Genomic DNA, 18,814 nt, shown 5'->3' with positions numbered 1-18,814 from the left:
GCTGGCCAATATATTTTCTCATGGAGTTTTCATTCAATAGGGTTTTCAGTACATTTATCTTCAGCAATCCCTTTAAAGCTACAATATGTAACTTTTTTGGGTGACTCGACCAAATTCACATAGACATATAGATCTTTCATTCCCATTGAAAGCAAGTCTAAGAAGCGGTAGATCTGTTCTATGTGTACTATTTCTATGCTTCCCGTTCTGAAGTTCCATTTTTGCATCGTTTATTTTTGGTTTTGTACACCACTTCCAAACAGCTGAATATGCAATATCTTCGGTTATGGAAAATATATGATTATCTACACAATGACTGCTTGTTATGTCACATTAACTGAAATTACGAGAACTATTAGTACTTTTGCAAACAGCAAATGGCGGAGTGATTTCTGCACAGTGCGTCTTTACAGTGTACCTTTAAGTAGAATTTTGTGGACAGACTAGAATAAATTGAGAGAACGGAGAAAGAAAATAGGAATCAATGAGGGACAGCCATCTAGCATATGCATATTCGTCACCATTTCAACACCAACTGGTAAATGTAAAAATACTCTGATCTTGTAGATTATTTAGGCACATTTTAGCGTTAGGAAAGTATGAATCATAAAAAAAATGGTTTGGAGAGACTTTATGCACAAAAGACACTGAGTGTACAAAACATTAGGAACACCTGCTCTTTCCATGACATAGACTGACCAGGTGAATCCAGGGGAAAGCTATGATCCCTTATTGATGTCACCTGTTAAATCCACTTCAATCAGTGTAGATGAAGGGGAGGAGACCGGTTAAAGAAGGATTTTTAAACCTTGAGACAATTGAGACATCGATTGTGTATGTGTGTCATTCAGAGGGTGAATGGGCAAGACAAAATATTTCAGTGCCTTTGAACGAGGTATGGTAGTAGGTGCCAGGCGCACTGATTTGAGTGTGTCAAGAACTGCAACGCTGCTGGATTTTTTTACGCTCAACAGTGTGTATTTTTATTTTATTTATTTAACAGTTAAGAACAAATTGTTATTCACGGCCTACCCCAGCCAAACCCTAACCCGGACGACGCTGGGCCAATTGTGCGCCGCCCTATGGGACTCCCAATCACAGCCGGTTGTTATACAGCCTGGAATCGAACCAGGGTCTGTAGTGATGCCTTTAGCACTGAGATGCAGTGCCTTAGACCGCTGCACCACTTGGGAGTCCAAGAATGGTCCACCACTCAAAGGACATCCAGACAACTTGACACAACTATGGGAAGCATTGGAGTCAACATGGGCCAGCATCCCTGTGGACCGCTTTCGACACCTTGTAGAATCCATTCCCCGACAAATTGAGACTGTTCTGAGGGCAAAGGGGGTGCAACTCAATATTAGGAAGGTGTTCCTAATGTTTTGTACACTCAGGGTATGTTGATGAATAAAAAAATACAGTGGTTTGATTAATTTTGAAAATTGCCACATTCAAATCTTTAACCCATGGTAATGTTGGAAGATTAGTGTACAATAGTGTACAATAGTAAGCTATTGCCTCGTGTATTGCCTGCACTAACCATGGAACTGTGTGATAACACAGCCAAGTATTGCGCAATGTGTCGGGTTCAAACTGTTATGGCTTGGTCTGCACTCAGCTCCATAGRGATTTAATTAYCCTACATGTCTTTTTGGTAACACTTTACATGACACCCAGTGTCATAACACGTTATGACACGGTCATAACCATGTTATAATATGTCATACCAGCTGACATTACGTGTCATAACCTGTCCTAATATGGTTATAACACTGTCATGACACATCTATTTAGACTTGTTGTGACAAATTGCGTTATTTTATGGCTGGTTATGACACCTACATAAGAGTGTCAAAACCTATAAAACCTACCACACAAGCCAAAACATTTCATTACACCATAGCCTACGTGTCAACAGTATGTTAATGTTGTATAACATTTTCTGAAATGTATCATATTAAATGATCATTGTAATTGCGTACACATTGATGTCAGACATGCACCTACCCCAATGCTCTGTTGCTGATGACTGGGATGAATGCAGGAGGAGATATCAGGAGCAGGACAAAGACACCCTCTTTTTGACTGATGGCTGACATAAGGGCATGTATATGATAGGCCTATCTGGCTTATATGATTATGATAGTCATACTGCTTCTTGATGGTCATAATGCTTCTTGACAGTGTCAAAGTGCATTTTCTTAGTCCAAGTAAAGTGGCACAGGATGGTTATAATGCTTCATGGCAATGTCATAAAGTGCATTTTCCACAGCTGTAAAGATTTTATTACAACAACAACAAAGGATTTTAGAAACAAACTTTCAAACGAAAGCAAACTGAATAAATGTGGGTTTTGACACGCTTATGTAGGTGTTATAACCAGCCACAAAATAACACATATCACAACAGGTGTAAATATATGGGTCATGGCAGTGTTATGACCATATTATGGCAGGTTATGACAAGTTAAATCAGCTGTTATGACATATTATGACATGGTTATGACCGTGTCAAGTAAAGTGTTACTGTCTTTTTTTATATTATCAACTGTTACTAAGGATCCTCAGCAACAACCACATGGCCGTGAAGGTGTTTACAGAGGAAGCAAATGAAGGTAAATGAAACAATGTAATTAAATGGAATGATAATGTAGGCTGTACAAACTGAAGGGAACCAACATTAAATTGGCAGTTAAATATGTGTTGATATTACGCTTACTGACGGTCGATACTGATACTGGTATTTAAAATGATAGAAACAGGAAACAGAGAAAGTCGGGGAGAGCCTATAATTAAGACATTTAAGAGTGCCCATCCTTGCAAGTTAAAAGGCCGTACAATTTAAATTCTGCATAATGGGTCAGCATTTCATAAACTACTGTGGGATATGTTGATATGCTTCAGTTTGCTGCCATATGACTGGTTTCAGCGATTATAAGGTCAGATACATCTATATCTAAAACACGTGTCATTTATATGTACAATTCCCTTATCCAAACTGATTACTCATTTAACTAGTTATTATTGTCACGACTTCCGCCGAAGTCGGTTCCTCTCCTTGTTCGGGCGGCGATCGGAGGTTGACGTCACCGGCATTCTACCTACTGCCGATCCACTTTTCATTTTCCATTTGTTTTGTCTTTGTTTCACACACCTGTTGTCAATCCCACAATCACTTGTTCATTATTTAACCCTCTGTTCKCCGCATGGTTTTTGTGAGTGATTGTTTATTTGTACATTTCGGTCTGTCTGTGTGTGCTCAAGATGTTACTTTGTATATTTGTCTTTTTTGAGTAAAGCACGTTTTTAACTCGTATCTGCTGTCCTGCGCCTGACTCTCTCACCAGCTACACACAGGACTCGTTACWCTTATCAATAGCTCTTATCAAGTTGCAAATCACTGTGTATYGAGAAAGGTATTACTTCTTTCAGAAAAAAAATAAGTAGATGTTTTTTCTCACTTGGAACCGACAGGTTCGCTAGACCTTATTCATGGTTTCCTTGTGCGTAAAGTTGGTGGAATTGTTAGAGAATTAAGTCAAGGTCAGGATACAATGTATCTGTAGACACACCTTTGCCACACCTTAATTTATCTGATCTCCACCCCAAATGAATAGCGGGTGAATAGCACGCTATTCTCATGCTTAAGTTCAAAGTCAGAATACGTACTGTATTGAGAGAAGAGTGCATAAGAAGAGAATAGCGTTCCATTTACGTGCTTAACTCAGGTCGGAATTGGGACCATAGTGATAATAATAATGGGTAATCCACGCTATGTACGGTTAATAACAATGTGGGTTTCCTCATTTGTGTTTATGTTTGTTTTACATTTTCTGTAGGATTTTTACTTTTCAAAGTACTGTCGGAAGACTAGCCATTGGTGGGCTATGAGAGGTCCTAATAATAAATAAACTATGAAAAAACCCTGTGTTTTATTGGTACCTGAATGAGGGAGTGTGTCCTGAGAGGGCTTGACCCAACAGGAGTGTCTGTCTGGAGTCTGGAGCAGCATCCTGGACAAACTGTACACTGAGTCTACAAAACATTAGAAACACCTGCTCTTTCCGTGACATACATAGACTGACCAGGTGAATCCAGTGAAAGCTATGCTCCTTTACTGATGTCACTTTGATGAAGAGGCGGAGACAGGTTAAAGAAGGATTTTTAAGCCTTGAGAAAATTGAGACATGGATTGTGTATGTGTGTCATTCAGAGGGTGAATGGGCAAGACAAAATATTTAAGTGCCCTTGAACGGGGTATGGTAGTAGTCACGTTCAACAGTTTTCCGTGTTTATCAAGAATGGTCCACCACCCAAAGGACATCCAGCAAACTTGACACAACTGTGGGAAGAATTGGAGTCAACATAGGCCAGCATCCCTGTGAGATGCTTTCAACACCTTGTAGAGTCCATATCCGATGAATTTAGGCTTTTCTGAGGGAAAAAAGGGGTGAAACTCAATATTAGGAAGGTGTTCCTAATGTGTTGTACACTTAGTACACTCAGTGTAGATCAGGTAATTGACCATTATGAAAATAGAGTCTATATGAATGATTAACTAAACATGATTTGTTCCAGTTTGACCTTACTGTGAGCACATAAAGGAATGCAAAGGTGACATTCACACAAAAAGGACGCCGTGTCAGCAGCAAATGTGTTGAGCAAATATTGTATATTTTGTTTGGCAGACCTGTGTGTCTGCTATGATAAACCAACCACTCTACAGCCCTTGGAAATATGGAGATAAATGTCACATTATAACAATACTGTACCTGATACATTTGGGGGATTTGGGAAATGAATGATTAACTTATGTGGATAAGAAACGGTTTGAATAGGCTGAACTATCAGTAAATGATGTGAAACAGTTGAAAGACTCTTGAAAGACAGCTGTATTTGTAAGGAGCTCAGTTCATTTGTACCTCATAGCGGTCTATCTATCCACGATGAAGCTCATCCTGACAATCTCCTGCACCTTCACACTGTTCTACACAGGTAACTTACTGAATCCATGTAGATTGGTTCTTACATATTTGTCAGTAGACCCAACATGTCCATATGTACACCTTATTTTGACATACAGCAGTTATGTTCAATTTGATGTATAATAACATGATGACGATCACAATTGATGAGTTGAGTTAATTATTTGTTTAACGATCGACCACTATTGATATATATATGTTTATTTCTTTCATAATCTTGGATGTTTTGGTTTCTAGCGGACATGCTCAATTGCTACACCTGTGATTCTGAGGATGAAAACTGTCAGACAACAGTATTAAAGAACTGTGTGAAAGCAGTATGTTCCACCTTAACAAGCATAGAATATCCTTCAGGTAAGTATGGAGTTGACTCTGTTCTTGTAATAATGGGTTGTAATAAACTTCAGACTCATTACACATTGAAGTATTTTTTCCTCAATATGTTTTTATTTTATATTTCAAATGTACAATTGCYCCATTGTTACAGTTTGCATTGTGAATGATTTTTAACCTCTCCTCTCTCCATCAAATTCAGATTCCATCAGAGTATCTAAGGGTTGTACATATGTAGRCGAAAACTGTTATTTCATGGATAAAGTAACAGAACTGTCAATGAACAACGGATACTCACACGCCTCCCAATCCTCGTTTTGCTGCAACACGACAGACTGCAACATAGACACCCTCCCTGGTAAGAACACCCCTCTAGTCAAATGTACAAGCTCTCAGCTCTCCATTGATGCTCTAGTTTGAGAAAAGCAATGCTTGGTATTTATTAGTTTGCGTAGGTTGTTATTTAATGACATGGTTGTTAATCTGTGGTCTGGGCAGCCCTCAGTGACAAGCCCAATAAACTACATTGTCATACCTGGGTGAATGGTACTTATGAAGTTTTGCAATGCGTTGGAATTGAAGACCACTGCTTCAAATATAAACGTGAGTTCATTTTCACTGGCATGAAACCCCATGAGACGTGACACGTTTGAATTATTTTAATACATTATTTCTAGATGTGCAGAGACATTGACAACAAGACATGTTTTAGAGTCTTTTTTTGTTTTGCATGTTGCCAGAGCCCACTCCTGATGGGGGAAAAGACACCATTTATGGAGGCTGTGCCTCCAGTGACTCATGCCTCTGGTCTGCGATGCCCAACCAGACTAACCTCAACTGRTGTAAAGGGAGTCTGTGTAACAAAGCCATGGGGATGAGTCMGAGCTCTCTCCCTCTTCTGCTGGGTCTCCTCATCATCTCACRGGTCTAGTTAGTGGGAGGATTCATGTAATCCCAACCGTTGGTGTGATATCCACAATAAATTAATGTGTCACTATATTGGTACATCTAAGACCTTTTAAATATAAGTAATATTATTGTGTTTGGATGTTCATTTATTTGCAAAAGAAATGGAAATTGTAGAATTGCTTTAAAATCTGTAGTCACTCATGTCACTCTTTACTCTTTACTTGTACGTTACGTTACTGTATATTATGAACTGGGTGGTACGAGCCCTGAATGCTGATTGGCTGACAGCCGTGGTATGTCAGACCGTATACCACGTGTATGACAAAACATGTTACATTTTTACTGCTCTAATTACTTTGGTAACCCGATTATATTATGCCTTTATATAATTAAGCAATAAGGCCCAAGGGGTTCGTGGTGTATGGCCAATATACCACGGATAAGGCCTGTATCCAGGCACTCTGCGTTGCATCGTGCGTAAGAACAGCCATTAGCCWATTTATATTGGCCATATACTACACCCCCTTGGGCCTTATTGCTTATATAATGGCATAATATCACCACAAAACTATGTTACATACGGTACAGTGCAAAGATCAAGGTTGCTCCCTCTCTCTCATCAACTTCATTTGTACTCTCTTCCTAAACAAAGGTCTTACACACATCTGAAAGCAGTAAAGGAAGAGGAAATAGAGAGAAGGACCACCAAACATCTGATGCTAAACCAAAGAATGTTAACGAGGCCATAAATATATTTTTTATACCTTTTTACTATGTTTGATATGATGCCATTATCGGGTGAACGTAGCAGGGTAAAGTCAGGTCTGATGGGGCAGAGAGTAAACAAATTTAGGAGATGGGTTTATTCTCAGGTATATGATCATACCCTATATTTTAGCTTCTCTTAGTTTTTTCTGTACTGCTTTTTAGTTGAGGCTTGTAGCTAGCTGAGGGTTGTAACATGGCAGTGTGTACCCATTTATATCAACAGTTATTATCAATCAGTTATTATATGCTTAATGTGCTTTGGGACTAATAAAATAAAAGTAAATAATCCTATATGTGGATGCTTGTCATCTTTATTTGTATATTTTGTAAAGATGAATAATCCCACAGTGGCTCAGACACAGAGGCATCAGTGGTAGTGTACATAACCATGCGAACAGATAGCCACCCGGCTAGCTGTTAACAACAGCCCTCTTGTATCAGTGACGAAGACCCTCTTTGATTGTGGAATGGAAAGCCGGACCCTGGGCTGGTCTGGTTGTTGCCTTTGGTCTGTCATGCTAATCTTCAAAGAGGGAGACGAACTGAGACTCCTTGGTCGATGGGTTCCGGACACACACATACACTGGGTTCCCGGCACACAAACACATACACACACTCGCTCAGACACACTCACCCACACTTACGCAGACACACACACAGACACACTCTCTCTCTCCCTCCCCCTTTCTCTCCTATGGAGGTCTATGCTGTTTACTCAGAGTTCACTTATCCCTTTGAAAGTGGACAAAGACAAATATTTTATATTATGCTGCTGATAATGCTTTTATTTCATCCCCACATCAGAACCCTGAATGATAATAAACATTTTCTGTTTTCTTTTGCCAGATTTGACATGTGTATCATCATGATGTTAGGATTGCTGATATTTACTGTACGCGACAGAAAGATGGAAAACCACAAACTGTTCATTGGTGGTTTGATCTTTTTAATCAGGAACAGAGAAAGTACATCTCAGATACTGTATAATGAATGAAGTAGTAGTACAATATTTAGTGTTCATGGCCAATGCTTTTATGTCCCATTTGCTTTTAGATTTATCAGTCTTTAAAGCTTCAAAATGTTATGTTCATACTATTTTCACAGGGAGATAGGATTGCTTGATGTGCTTTATACGTAAAACCTAAATAAAGTTCCCAAATAAGGTCATGCTATATTGGGGTCAGCTATTGGTTAGGACCAGCCCTTACCCTTGATAGAGGTCACTGGATTGGTTGGATGAGGTTGACTAGGGTAGCTGTTTGTACTCCACTGGTGCCACTTCGTGGCAGGAATTGGCAATTGCATGTTTCTGTATTTGGGATAAGATAAATGGTCCGTCTATGGCCCTGACGTCTTGCTCAACATTATACGCACAAATGTGGGATAGCCTAATACAAGGCCTATTTTCCTGGAAATGGTGTGGTGATAGGCTACCCTGCATGTTTCCTTTTGCGCACAACGTTTTACCATAGTTTATCACCTGTTACAGTACTTCTCGTGTAGGCTAAAGTTAATATTCTCCTCAATCTTGAAAAGTCGGCACACAAACAGAAAGCGCGACTAGTTACCTAGTTAACCTATCTGGAAGAATGACAAGGGTCAGAGCCAGGAGGTAGCTTTTGTACCCCAAGCAACGGATGGTTCATTAATGCAAACACAGCGTTACTATGGAGGCCAGGACACAATCACTTTATACACAAACCCACTCACGCCACCGGGTCACTGGCAGTGGGCTGAAGAGCGGAGGAGGATAGTAGAACAGGGCAAAAATGGAAGATTCTCCGGCAGAGGACAGGAGATTCGAATTCATAGAGAAGTACGTGTTAAAAACTCTAAAACTGAAGCAAGACCGGTGGCAAAAATGTATTTCCACCGATGACAACAAGCAAGTTATTCAGGAGTTTTTGGACAAACCCGACCAAATTACACTGGTCGTGTCTCTGAATGCAGCTGGCCACTTGCTGCCCACTGTCGGGTTTCCAGCGACCGTTAAAAACAAGGGTGTTTACTTCGTCAAAAGAAGCAAAACAGCTCTAACCCCTGACTCAATGAAAAGTAATTTGGTATATGGAGACTTGTCCTACGCGCCGCTTGACCAGTTTTCTGCACTAGTGGAGGAGGTAAGAATTAAAGTAATGCTCAGTGCGCAGGACAGCTCACCTATTACAGGTGTGTATGTTACAAACAATTGAACTAAAATCAACGACAATACATTACATAGGCATCTCATATTATTTTTAGGTAATGAAATGAGCAGTGGTGGAATAAGTACCCAATTGTCATACTTGAGTAAAGTTAAAGATACCTTCATAGAACATATCTCAAGTAAAAATGAGTCACCCAGAAAAATACTTACCTATGAAAAGCAAATGTATCTGCCAAAATATACTTATGTATCAAAAGTAAAAGTATAAATCATTTCAAATTGCTTATAATAATCAAATCGTACAGCACAATTTCCTTTTTTTAAATGTTGTATTTACCAACGGATAGCCAGGGCACACTAAACACATAATTTACAAACTAAGCATTTTGTGTTTAGTGAGTCCTCCAGTTCAGAGGCAGTAGGGATGACCAGGGATGTTCTCTTGATAATTGATAAGTGAGTGAACTGGACCATTTTCCTGTCCTGCTAAGCATTGAAAATGTAACGAGTACTCTTGGGTGTCAGGGAAAATGTATGGAGTAAAAAGTAGATTATTTTCTTTAGGAATGTAGTGAAGTAAAAGTAAAAATAGTCCAACATATAAATAGTCAAGTAAAGTACAGATACCTAAAAAAATTACTTAAGTAGTACTTTAAAGTATTTTTACTTAAGTACTTTACACCACTGGAAATGAGTGAATAATAGCTATTGTTATTATACATTATTTTGTAATAAGTTGATGTTATACTTATTCCTTTCAGGTTGTGGTCCCATTGCTGTCCAACAGCAGGAACCATAGTGAATGGCCTCAGGTGGTATCCCAGGACATTCAGCGCCATGTTCATTCCCTGAAGACCAATGTGTTTGTGGTGTCTGGCCAAGTGAAAGGCAAGACTCTGCTGCCTTTACCACCTGGGGCAGAGAGAGTGGAGCAGGCTGCCCTGGAGAGGGACAAGAGGTAACCTAAATGACCTGCTGTCTCATATTATAACAGGACATCACAACACAGTAGAGTTATGCATTATAACATGTAATAACATTAGTGTTCAAATATATAGGTGTGTTATAACATATACACCTMTATTTCCCCAGACTTGATAGATATCAACATGTTTTATTATTCAGCTGGAGTCACCAGATCCTTAGGCTACCCTAACCCAGACCTAACCCCTAACCCCAGTCTCAAACCCCTGTCTAACCCATGTTATTGCCGCCTACAGGGGAGATGTAGTGGACAAGAGCATCATCCATGCCATTGAGTCAGTGGTGATAGAGTGGAGCCACCAGATTCGTGGGGTCCTGAAGAAGGACTCGTCTGAGCCTCTGCTGGAGGGAAAGAGTCCCACACCACACACTGAGATCAACTTCTGGAGCAGCAGGTCAGTACTSTAGTGGGCCTACACTATATGCCATGGCCCTGCGTTGTGCTCAGTAGGCAGGAAACAGTAGGATCTTTTTTTTAAACAGTGACCCATATATAAACAAATGTTTTTATTTCGATATGTATGCATATAAAGATGAATGTATATGGCACTACTTGTTTCACTCCAATGAACTCCTCTGTGTAGATATGCAGACCTGGAATGCATCCACTCTCAGTTCAAGTCCTCCAAGGTGACCAAGATGGCAGAGCTGCTGGATGCCATGGAGAGCAGCTACTACCCTGCCTTTAAAGACATGCTACAGGACGTTCTAGCAGGTAAACTAAAGCCCCGTTTTAACAAATCGGCGATAAAGTAAAATCGCACTGTGGGTTCAACTAATGTTAATGCTGTATTGGAGGTGTTCATTAGGTGCTACTAAAACTAAGACACCATGCAAGCTTTCTACTATCTTTGTGTCTGAAGGGACTGGGGACCCCGGATTGTCCTATTGTATTAGAATATAGTGAACTTGAACTTGTGTGTGTCTGATTCTGTATCTGCCTGTGTGTGTGTTTGTGTGTGTGCCCCAGCCCTAGAGGAAGCTAAGGACATTTGTACGTACCTTCGTCCGCTGCAGCGTCTCTTTGAGGACCTGGAGAGTGTGGAGTTCCCTGAGGTCAAGGGTCAGATCGGGCCTCTGATGCACGTTGTGTGTCTGGTGTGGTCCAACTCGCGCTACTACAACACCCCAGCACGCCTCATCGTCCTGCTACAGGAGACATGCAATCTACTCATACAACAGGTACYTGAATATACAGTCAATCATGTAATACTGGTGGTAGTAATAACTCTATGAAGTACGTTTCATCCATTTTGCAGGAATGCAACATATTCTCCAGTTGCATTGAAAAACAATTTTTGTTTTTAAATGACGTTCATGTTTTGATGTGTGTGCTTTACTTACACGACTTACAAGACTGTGCTCATGACTACATTCATACAGTCTCATGAGGATATACTGTATGAATGTTGTGGATTTGACTGCTAACTGCTGTTTTGATTGTTGTATATGTATAGAAAGGTGAATATATGTACATGTATATCTATGGATATGGTCTTCATTTGACATCACAAACTCTGATATGTCCTCCACCTCAGGCACGGGTGTATCTGAGCCCAGAGGAGGTGCTAAAGGGAGACGTGTCTGAGAGCCTGCAGAAGGTCCAGACCTCACTGGACATCCTTAACACCTTCAGACTGACCTATGAGGAGAAGAGGGCCAGCCTGGGCCAGTACCAGAGGAAGGGCAGGGAAGTCCGACCGTGGGACTTCCACCCACTCATGGTTTTCTCTGGCCTCGACCGCTTCATCGACCGGGTCAAAACCCTTGAGGTGAGGATCAATGAATAGAAACAGGGTTTACTTTTTTAAAATATATTTTTTAATTTCCTCTAGAAACATTTATGGAATATTGAAACACATTAACTTATTGAACACATCAAAGTAGTGAAATTACACCCTACAGACATCAATATTGTACAGATATCAGGATTCATATCTATTCAGTCCAAACACACACATTAATAAGCCAAACATACTGTGTACTAGGGTTGGGCGGTATTAAGATTTTAATACCATCATACAGTTCCTGTACCATACCAAGATATACGGAATTACCGGCAGTGTACACAAGGGGCACTATTTCTTTCCAAACCCCCCAAAAATATKAAATAAAAGTATTGATCCAAGCTAGCCACTTAACTAGCAAGTTAGCAAACCAAATGCATAGCTGGAGCCCTGAGCTGGAGATCATTTATTAATCACATATTAGTCCCCCCCTCACGGATTTTTTGACGGTAATGAAAATCATACAGTCGTTATTTCAAAATACCCTCTTTGTCAGGGTTGTGTGCGGAGAAGTATCGGAGTCAAGCGCAGGACACAGGTGTTGAGTGAAACCACAGTGTTTTACTCAAAATATATGCAAAYATTCCACAAATGGAAATAATCATAAACACACACGTAATCATCACAACACCTAACGCACAAACAATCACYGACAAAACAGAAATGAAAGCCAGAGGGTTAAATAGGGAACATGATGGGGAAATAGAAACCAGGTGTGTATAAACAGACAAAACAAAACMAAACTGAAAAATAGATCGATGGTGACTAGAAAGCCGGTGACGTCGACCGCCGAACACCACCCGAACAAGGAGAAGGGCCGACTTCGGCGGAAGTCGTGACAKTCTTATACGGTATATACTGTATACCGCCCAAGCCTACTGTTTACCATAAACACCATAACCGCAGCCAATACACTACATTAAATGCTTGATGTTTAACAGGATCTCCTCTGTGTTTGTCCCTCTCTGTCCCTGTCTGTAGGATGTCCTCCTGACAGCAGTAGACCTGTTAAAGCTGGAGAAGGTGGAGTTTGGAGGCATCCGAGGCAGAGCTCTAAGCCAGCAGGTCCTGTGGCTCCACCAGGAGTTCCTGGACACATATAAAGTCCTCACTGAGAAGCCCTACGACTGCCTCGACGTCAACAATACGGTACAGCAGGGTTCCCCAACTGGTGATTTTATTTGGCCCCCAAAGTTTTTTGAGCAAAAAAAATATATATCATATATATATWTTRTTTTGTGAATTGTTGGACATAAAAGACTGTAAAAATACCAGAAAAAAAGCTGTTACAATTGATTGTTCCAAAGTATTCCCACTCAGAGATATATGTGATTGTATACAAGTCTAAGCAAGGTTTGAAATGATTATGTTTTAGTCAAATATTATATCTCTTTGGGCTTCTTGCTGTCAATTTGCAAATTATTTGTAATTATGTTCCTGCCCCCCGACCATCCACTGAAGAAGAAATCGTRCCGTGGCTGAATCTAGTTAATGATCCCTGCGTTACACTATAATGAAGAAGGAATATGGGAACAAGTGGCAGTTGTATGGACCCAGATTAAGTTAATAATAATCTACTGTAACAGCAGATATAGTTAATATTGGCCAAACACATTTGAAGTGAAGTAATTTCTTTGTGGGCTGTCTAAAAGCGCTGTCAAAAAGGGCTTGAAAGGGCTGTCTAACTATCTATCTGACTGTGTGTGTGTGTCTCAATGTAGGAGTTTGAGGCAGACGTGTGTGAGTTCAGATGTAAGGTGGAGGATACAGACCGTCGTCTGGGAGCAGTCTTCTGTCAGGCCTTCGATGATGCCTCTGGACTGGAGCACGCATTCAAGGTGAGGAGAGGCTACACACACACACACCACACACACACACACACYCACACACACACACACACACTGATATCCTACTGTCCTCCCTGCAGGTGCTGGATATGTTTGGCAGCCTGTTAGAGCGACCCCTCGTGGCAGCGGATGCTCTGGACAGATATCCTCTCCTTATCAGCCTGTTTGACAGAGAGCTAGACTGCTGCAAACTGCTCTTCAACAAACACACACACACACAGGAGGAACTGGGTAAAACACCTTGCTTTTAACTCACACCATTTTATATCATCATTTCGTACCAAAGTAATACATGTAAAGAAATCACCAACACTCTTGCTATGATGAACGTTTGACCGTTTACTAGTTCACCTGCTACTGTTACCACTGCTGCCACATGATACTGTTTCTCCAGAACCTTTACCTCTCTAGGTAGTTCTACAATCTGTGTGTTTCTATCACTCCAGGTGATACTCCTGTGAATAGGAACATGCCAGCTGTAGCAGGAGGTATGAGGTGGGCTCAGCAACTACAGGAGAGAATCCAGATCCCCTTCTCCATGTTCAGATACATCACCTACCCGTGAGTCTGCTCTCACCCCGCATCGCTACTTTACCCATTAGATTCTGCTGCTGGTGGTTGTACCAGTATTAGCTTAGCAGAAGTTCAGCCTTTGCGTGTGGTGGTTTCTTCTCAGGTGTCTGGAGTCTACAGCAGGAGAAAGAGCCGTACAGAAGTATGAGGAGATGATGCAGTTACTGGATAGGTATTTTAACTCTATTTTATCTCTGTAACTTCTAATTTCCTTTATAGTATTTTATAGTATTTTTCTTCAACCCTTTCCCCCCCCGATATTTTTTCTGCTACCACTTTCTGAACAACTCTATTGAAATGCGTTTAAAAAGAAAATCCTGTAAGCTTATTGAAATGCAGCATTTCTTTCTAGTGTAAATCCGTGTAGTGGATTACGTGTATGGAAGGAAGGGCCACAGCGGAATAGCATGGAGACATGGAGCTCCAGTCGTGATTTATGTTTTCATTGTGGCAGTGTGGTTCTGTGGATTATTTCACGGAGCTCTCATAATCTCATATGCTCTGTCGTCATACTAGTACCCTGTGTACAATGGCCCTACACAACACGTCCAACATAGGAACCTGCAAGACAAAGCATTCTATTGTGTTTCAATGATGTTCTCTGTGTGTGTTGGTGGGTGTGTGTGTGTGTGGTGGTGTGTGTGTGTGGTGTGTGTGTGTGTGTGTGTGTGTGTGTGTGTGTGTGTGTGTGTGTGTGTGTGTGTGTGTGTGTGTGTGTGTGTGTGTGTGTGTGTGTGTGTGATTTTATTGCGTTATATTTTCTTTTTGTATCTATTTGTTAATTTCCTTACGTAAGCGTTTCACGGTAAAGTCAAAAAGAATTGCATTCGCCGCATGTGACAAATACGATTTGATTTGATATGCACACGTACACACATAACCACTCACATTCCGTTGCACCAAATGTGCATTCACCCATTCCATTGTTGTCCCTGCACCCAATCTAATATACGACGATAAAACATGTGTCCCCTGCATCCTGCTCACTCCAGTCAGACTTTAGGGACTTGTTATACTGTTGTAATCAGCAGCGCTGCTTACATATTCCAGTCACTATTAAAGGCATTCACACAAACACACGCATGCCCACACACACACACAACGTACACCACACACACACACACACACACACCACACACAACACACACACACACACACACACACACACACACACACACACACACACACACACACACACACACACACACACCACAGTCATTATGCTAAACACTAAACACTGTGATTTATAGTTTTAGCCCAGGCGTTTGATTGCCTCAGCGTCTGCTGTGCCTAACTCGGGAGATGAACCATCAGCAGGAATCCAATAAGGACCTCAGTGCTCTGAAGCCCTCACCATAAACAGTCTATTTACAGATTGGTACAGCCGTCCAGGAGCCTGACATATTGTCTGTTCTCTGTAGTGAATGAATCCGTTTAGTCGTCCCCTACTGTATGTTCCTCCTCCTTTACTAGACTCCCTGTGTAGGTGAGAGATTCAATAAATGAAATCAGCCACCCGAGCCTGTTCAKCCCGRTATGATCTACAAGGCGGAGACAGTACAGGTGCATCAAAGCCGAGACCGACASACTGAGATACAGTTTTTTCCTCCAGGCCATCAGACTGTTAAACAGTCACCTCTAACATTCACTGTTCTCTCTACCCTGCACCTTAGAGACTGCTGCCCGATGTATATAGAGAACACTGGTCACTTTAATAGTGTTTACAAACTGTTTTACTCACTTTATACTGTAGTCAAGTCATTGAACACTGGTCACTATAATACTGTTTACATACAAAACACACCATTATATGTCTATATATATGCAGTYCCAGTCAAACGTTTGGACACACCTACTCATTCAGGGGTTTTTCTTTATTTTGACTATTTTCCACATTGTAGAATAATAGTGAAGACTTCAAAACTATGAAATAACACATATGGGATCATGTAGTAACTAAAGAAGGGTTAAACAAATCAAATATAATTTATATTTTAGATTCTTCAAAGTAGCCACCCTTTGCCTTGATAACAGCTTTGCACACTCTTGGCATTCTCTCAACCAGCTTCACCTGGAATGCTTTTCCAACAGTCTTGAAGGAGATCCCACATATGTGGAGCACTTGTTGGCTGGTTTTCCTTCACTCTGCAGTGCAACTCATCCCAAACCATCTCAATTGGGTTGAGGTCAGGTGATTGTGGAGGCCAGGTCATCTGATGCAGCATTCCATCACTCTCCTTGGTCAATTAGCCCTTAGACATTGTCCTGTTGAAAAACAAATGATAGTCCCACTAAGTGCAAACCAGATGGGATGGCATATCACTGCAGAATGCTGTGGTAGCCATGCTGGTTAAGTGTGCATTGAATTCTAAATAAATCACAGACAGTGTCACCACAAAGCACCATCACACCTCCTCCTCCATGTTTCATGGTGGGAACCACACATGCAGAGATCATCCGTTCACCTACTCTGCATCTCACAGACACAGCCGTTGGAACCAAAAATCTCAAATTTGGACTCATCAGACCAAAGTGCAGATTTCCGCAGGTCTAATGTCCATTGCTCGTGTTTCTTGGCCCAAGCAAGTCTCTTCTTCTTATTGGTGTCCTTTAGTAGGGGTTTCTTTGCAGCAATTTGACCATGAAGGCCTGATTCACGCAGTCTCTTCTGAACAGTTGATGTTGAGATGTGTCACGTTCCTGACCTGTTTTCTCTTGTTTTGTATTTATTTAGTATGGTCAGGGCGTGAGTTGGGTGGGTTGTCTAGGTGTTGTTTTCTATGTTGGGGTTTTGTGCGTTCGGCCTGGTATGATTCTCAATCAGAGGCAGCTGTCAATCGTTGTCCCTGATTGAGAATCATACTTAGGCAGCCGGGGTTCACGTGTGTGTTTGTGGGTGTTTGTCTTTCGTGTTAGTATTCGTGCCACACGGGACTGTTTTCGGTTGGATTCTATTTGTTAATTTGTTTCATTGTAGTGTTCAGTTTTTTTTTGTATAAATTATGGACACTTTCCACTCTGCGTCTTGGTCCGATCCCTACACCTCCTCTTCGTCTGAAGAGCCCATTACCACCAGTGCCTACGCCACGCACCAAGCCTCCTGTGCGTCTCCAGAGTCCTGTACGCACTGTTCCTTCTCCCCGTACTCGCCCTGATGTGCGTGCCCTCAGCCCGGTACCACCAGTTCCGGCACCACGCACCAGGCATACAGTGCGCCTCAGCCGGCCAAGAAGCTGTGTCTGGTCTGTCCCGACCGTCAGAGCTGCCCGTCTGTCCCGAACCGTCAGAGCTGCACGTCTGTTCCGAGCCGTCAGAGATGCCCGTCTGTCCCGAGCCTTCAAAGCCGCCCGTCTGTACTGAGCCTTACTGCAGACCGCTAGAGCCGTCCGCCAGACAGAGCGCTAGAGCCGTCGCCAGACAGGAGCCGCTAAAGGCCTTCCGCCAGACAGGAGCCGCTAGAGCCTTCCACCAGACAGGATCAGCCAGAGCCTTCCGCCGCCAGACAGGATCAGCCAGAGCCTTCCGCCAGACAGGATCAGCCAGAGCCTTCCGCCAGACAGGATCAGCCAGAGCCTTCCGCCAAACAGGATCAGCCAGAGCCTTCCGCCAGACAGGATCAGCCAGAACCTTCCGCCAGCCATGAGCAGCCAGAGCCGCCAGCCAGCCATGAGCAGCCAGAGCCGCCAGCCAGCCATGAGCAGCCAGAGCCGCCAGCCAGCCATGAGCAGCCAGAGCCGTCAGCCAGCCATGAGCAGCCAGAGCCGTCAGCCAGCCATGAGCAGCCAGAACCGTCAGCCAGGATCCGCCAGAGCCGTCCAGCCAGGATCCGCCAGAGCCAGCCAGCCAGGATCAACCAGAGCCAGCCAGCCAGGATCCGCCAGAGCCAGCCAGCCAGGATCCGCCAGAGCCAGCCAGCCAGGATCCGTCCCTCAGTCCGGAGCTGCCCCTCATTCCGGAGATGCCCCTCATTCCGGAGATGCCACTCATTCCGGAGATGCCCCTCATTCCGGAGATGCCCCTCATTCCGGTGTTGCCCCTCATTCCGGTGCTGCCCCTTAATCTAGTGGGGTTAATTTGGAGGGTGGTCATTTTGAGGAGGCTACGAAAGCGGGTAGTGACTATGGTGGGGTGGGGACCACGACCAGCGCCAGAGCCGCCACCGTGGACAGACGCCCACCCAGACCCTCCCCTAGACTTTATTCTGGTGCGCCCGGAGTTCGCACCTTAAGGGGGGGTTATGTCACGTTCCTGACCTTATTTTTCCTTTGTTTAACTTTGTTTAGTTGGTCAGGACGTGAGCTGGGTGGGTAGTCTATGTTTTGTGTTTCTATGTTGGGGTTAATGTGTTGCCTGATATGGTTCTCAATTAGAGGCAGGTGTTTGACGTTTCCTCTGATTGAGAACCATATWAAGGTAGGGTGTTCTCACTGTTTGTTTGTGGGTGGTTGTCTCCTGTGTCTGTATGTTCGTACCACACGGG

The 18,814-nt window shown here is 42.5% G+C and overlaps 2 protein-coding genes across 2 annotated transcripts in view; both read left to right on the top strand.

Annotated features, from left to right (window-relative positions):
• The first annotated feature begins 4,844 nt into the window (after positions 1 to 4,844).
• Positions 4,845 to 7,288, top strand: LOC111967033 (uncharacterized). The gene is made up of 5 exons (XM_023991936.2): positions 4,845 to 4,997; positions 5,225 to 5,341; positions 5,523 to 5,678; positions 5,819 to 5,923; positions 6,061 to 7,288. Exons 1-5 carry the CDS (start codon positions 4,949 to 4,951, stop codon positions 6,249 to 6,251), a joined length of 618 nt encoding a protein of 205 aa, XP_023847704.1. The 5' UTR covers positions 4,845 to 4,948; the 3' UTR covers positions 6,252 to 7,288.
• A 1,438-nt stretch (positions 7,289 to 8,726) lies between these two features.
• Positions 8,727 to 18,814, top strand: part of dnah9 (dynein, axonemal, heavy chain 9) — a 127,410-nt gene continuing 117,322 nt past the window's right edge. Inside the window, exons 1-11 of the mRNA XM_023993787.2 lie at positions 8,727 to 9,117; positions 9,905 to 10,101; positions 10,364 to 10,522; positions 10,712 to 10,842; positions 11,098 to 11,309; positions 11,666 to 11,899; positions 12,896 to 13,063; positions 13,636 to 13,752; positions 13,842 to 13,992; positions 14,208 to 14,322; positions 14,438 to 14,506. Of these exons, the coding sequence (XP_023849555.1) occupies positions 8,767 to 9,117; positions 9,905 to 10,101; positions 10,364 to 10,522; positions 10,712 to 10,842; positions 11,098 to 11,309; positions 11,666 to 11,899; positions 12,896 to 13,063; positions 13,636 to 13,752; positions 13,842 to 13,992; positions 14,208 to 14,322; positions 14,438 to 14,506 (1,904 nt within the window). The 5' untranslated portion in view covers positions 8,727 to 8,766. The remainder of the gene's footprint in view (positions 9,118 to 9,904; positions 10,102 to 10,363; positions 10,523 to 10,711; positions 10,843 to 11,097; positions 11,310 to 11,665; positions 11,900 to 12,895; positions 13,064 to 13,635; positions 13,753 to 13,841; positions 13,993 to 14,207; positions 14,323 to 14,437; positions 14,507 to 18,814) is intronic.

Source organism: Salvelinus sp. IW2-2015, linkage group LG8 (assembly GCF_002910315.2).
Source record: "Salvelinus sp. IW2-2015 linkage group LG8, ASM291031v2, whole genome shotgun sequence".
NCBI lineage: Eukaryota > Metazoa > Chordata > Actinopteri > Salmoniformes > Salmonidae > Salvelinus > Salvelinus sp. IW2-2015.
The sequence above is the reverse complement of the archived record's forward strand: the minus strand, read 5'-3'. Positions and strand labels throughout refer to the sequence as shown.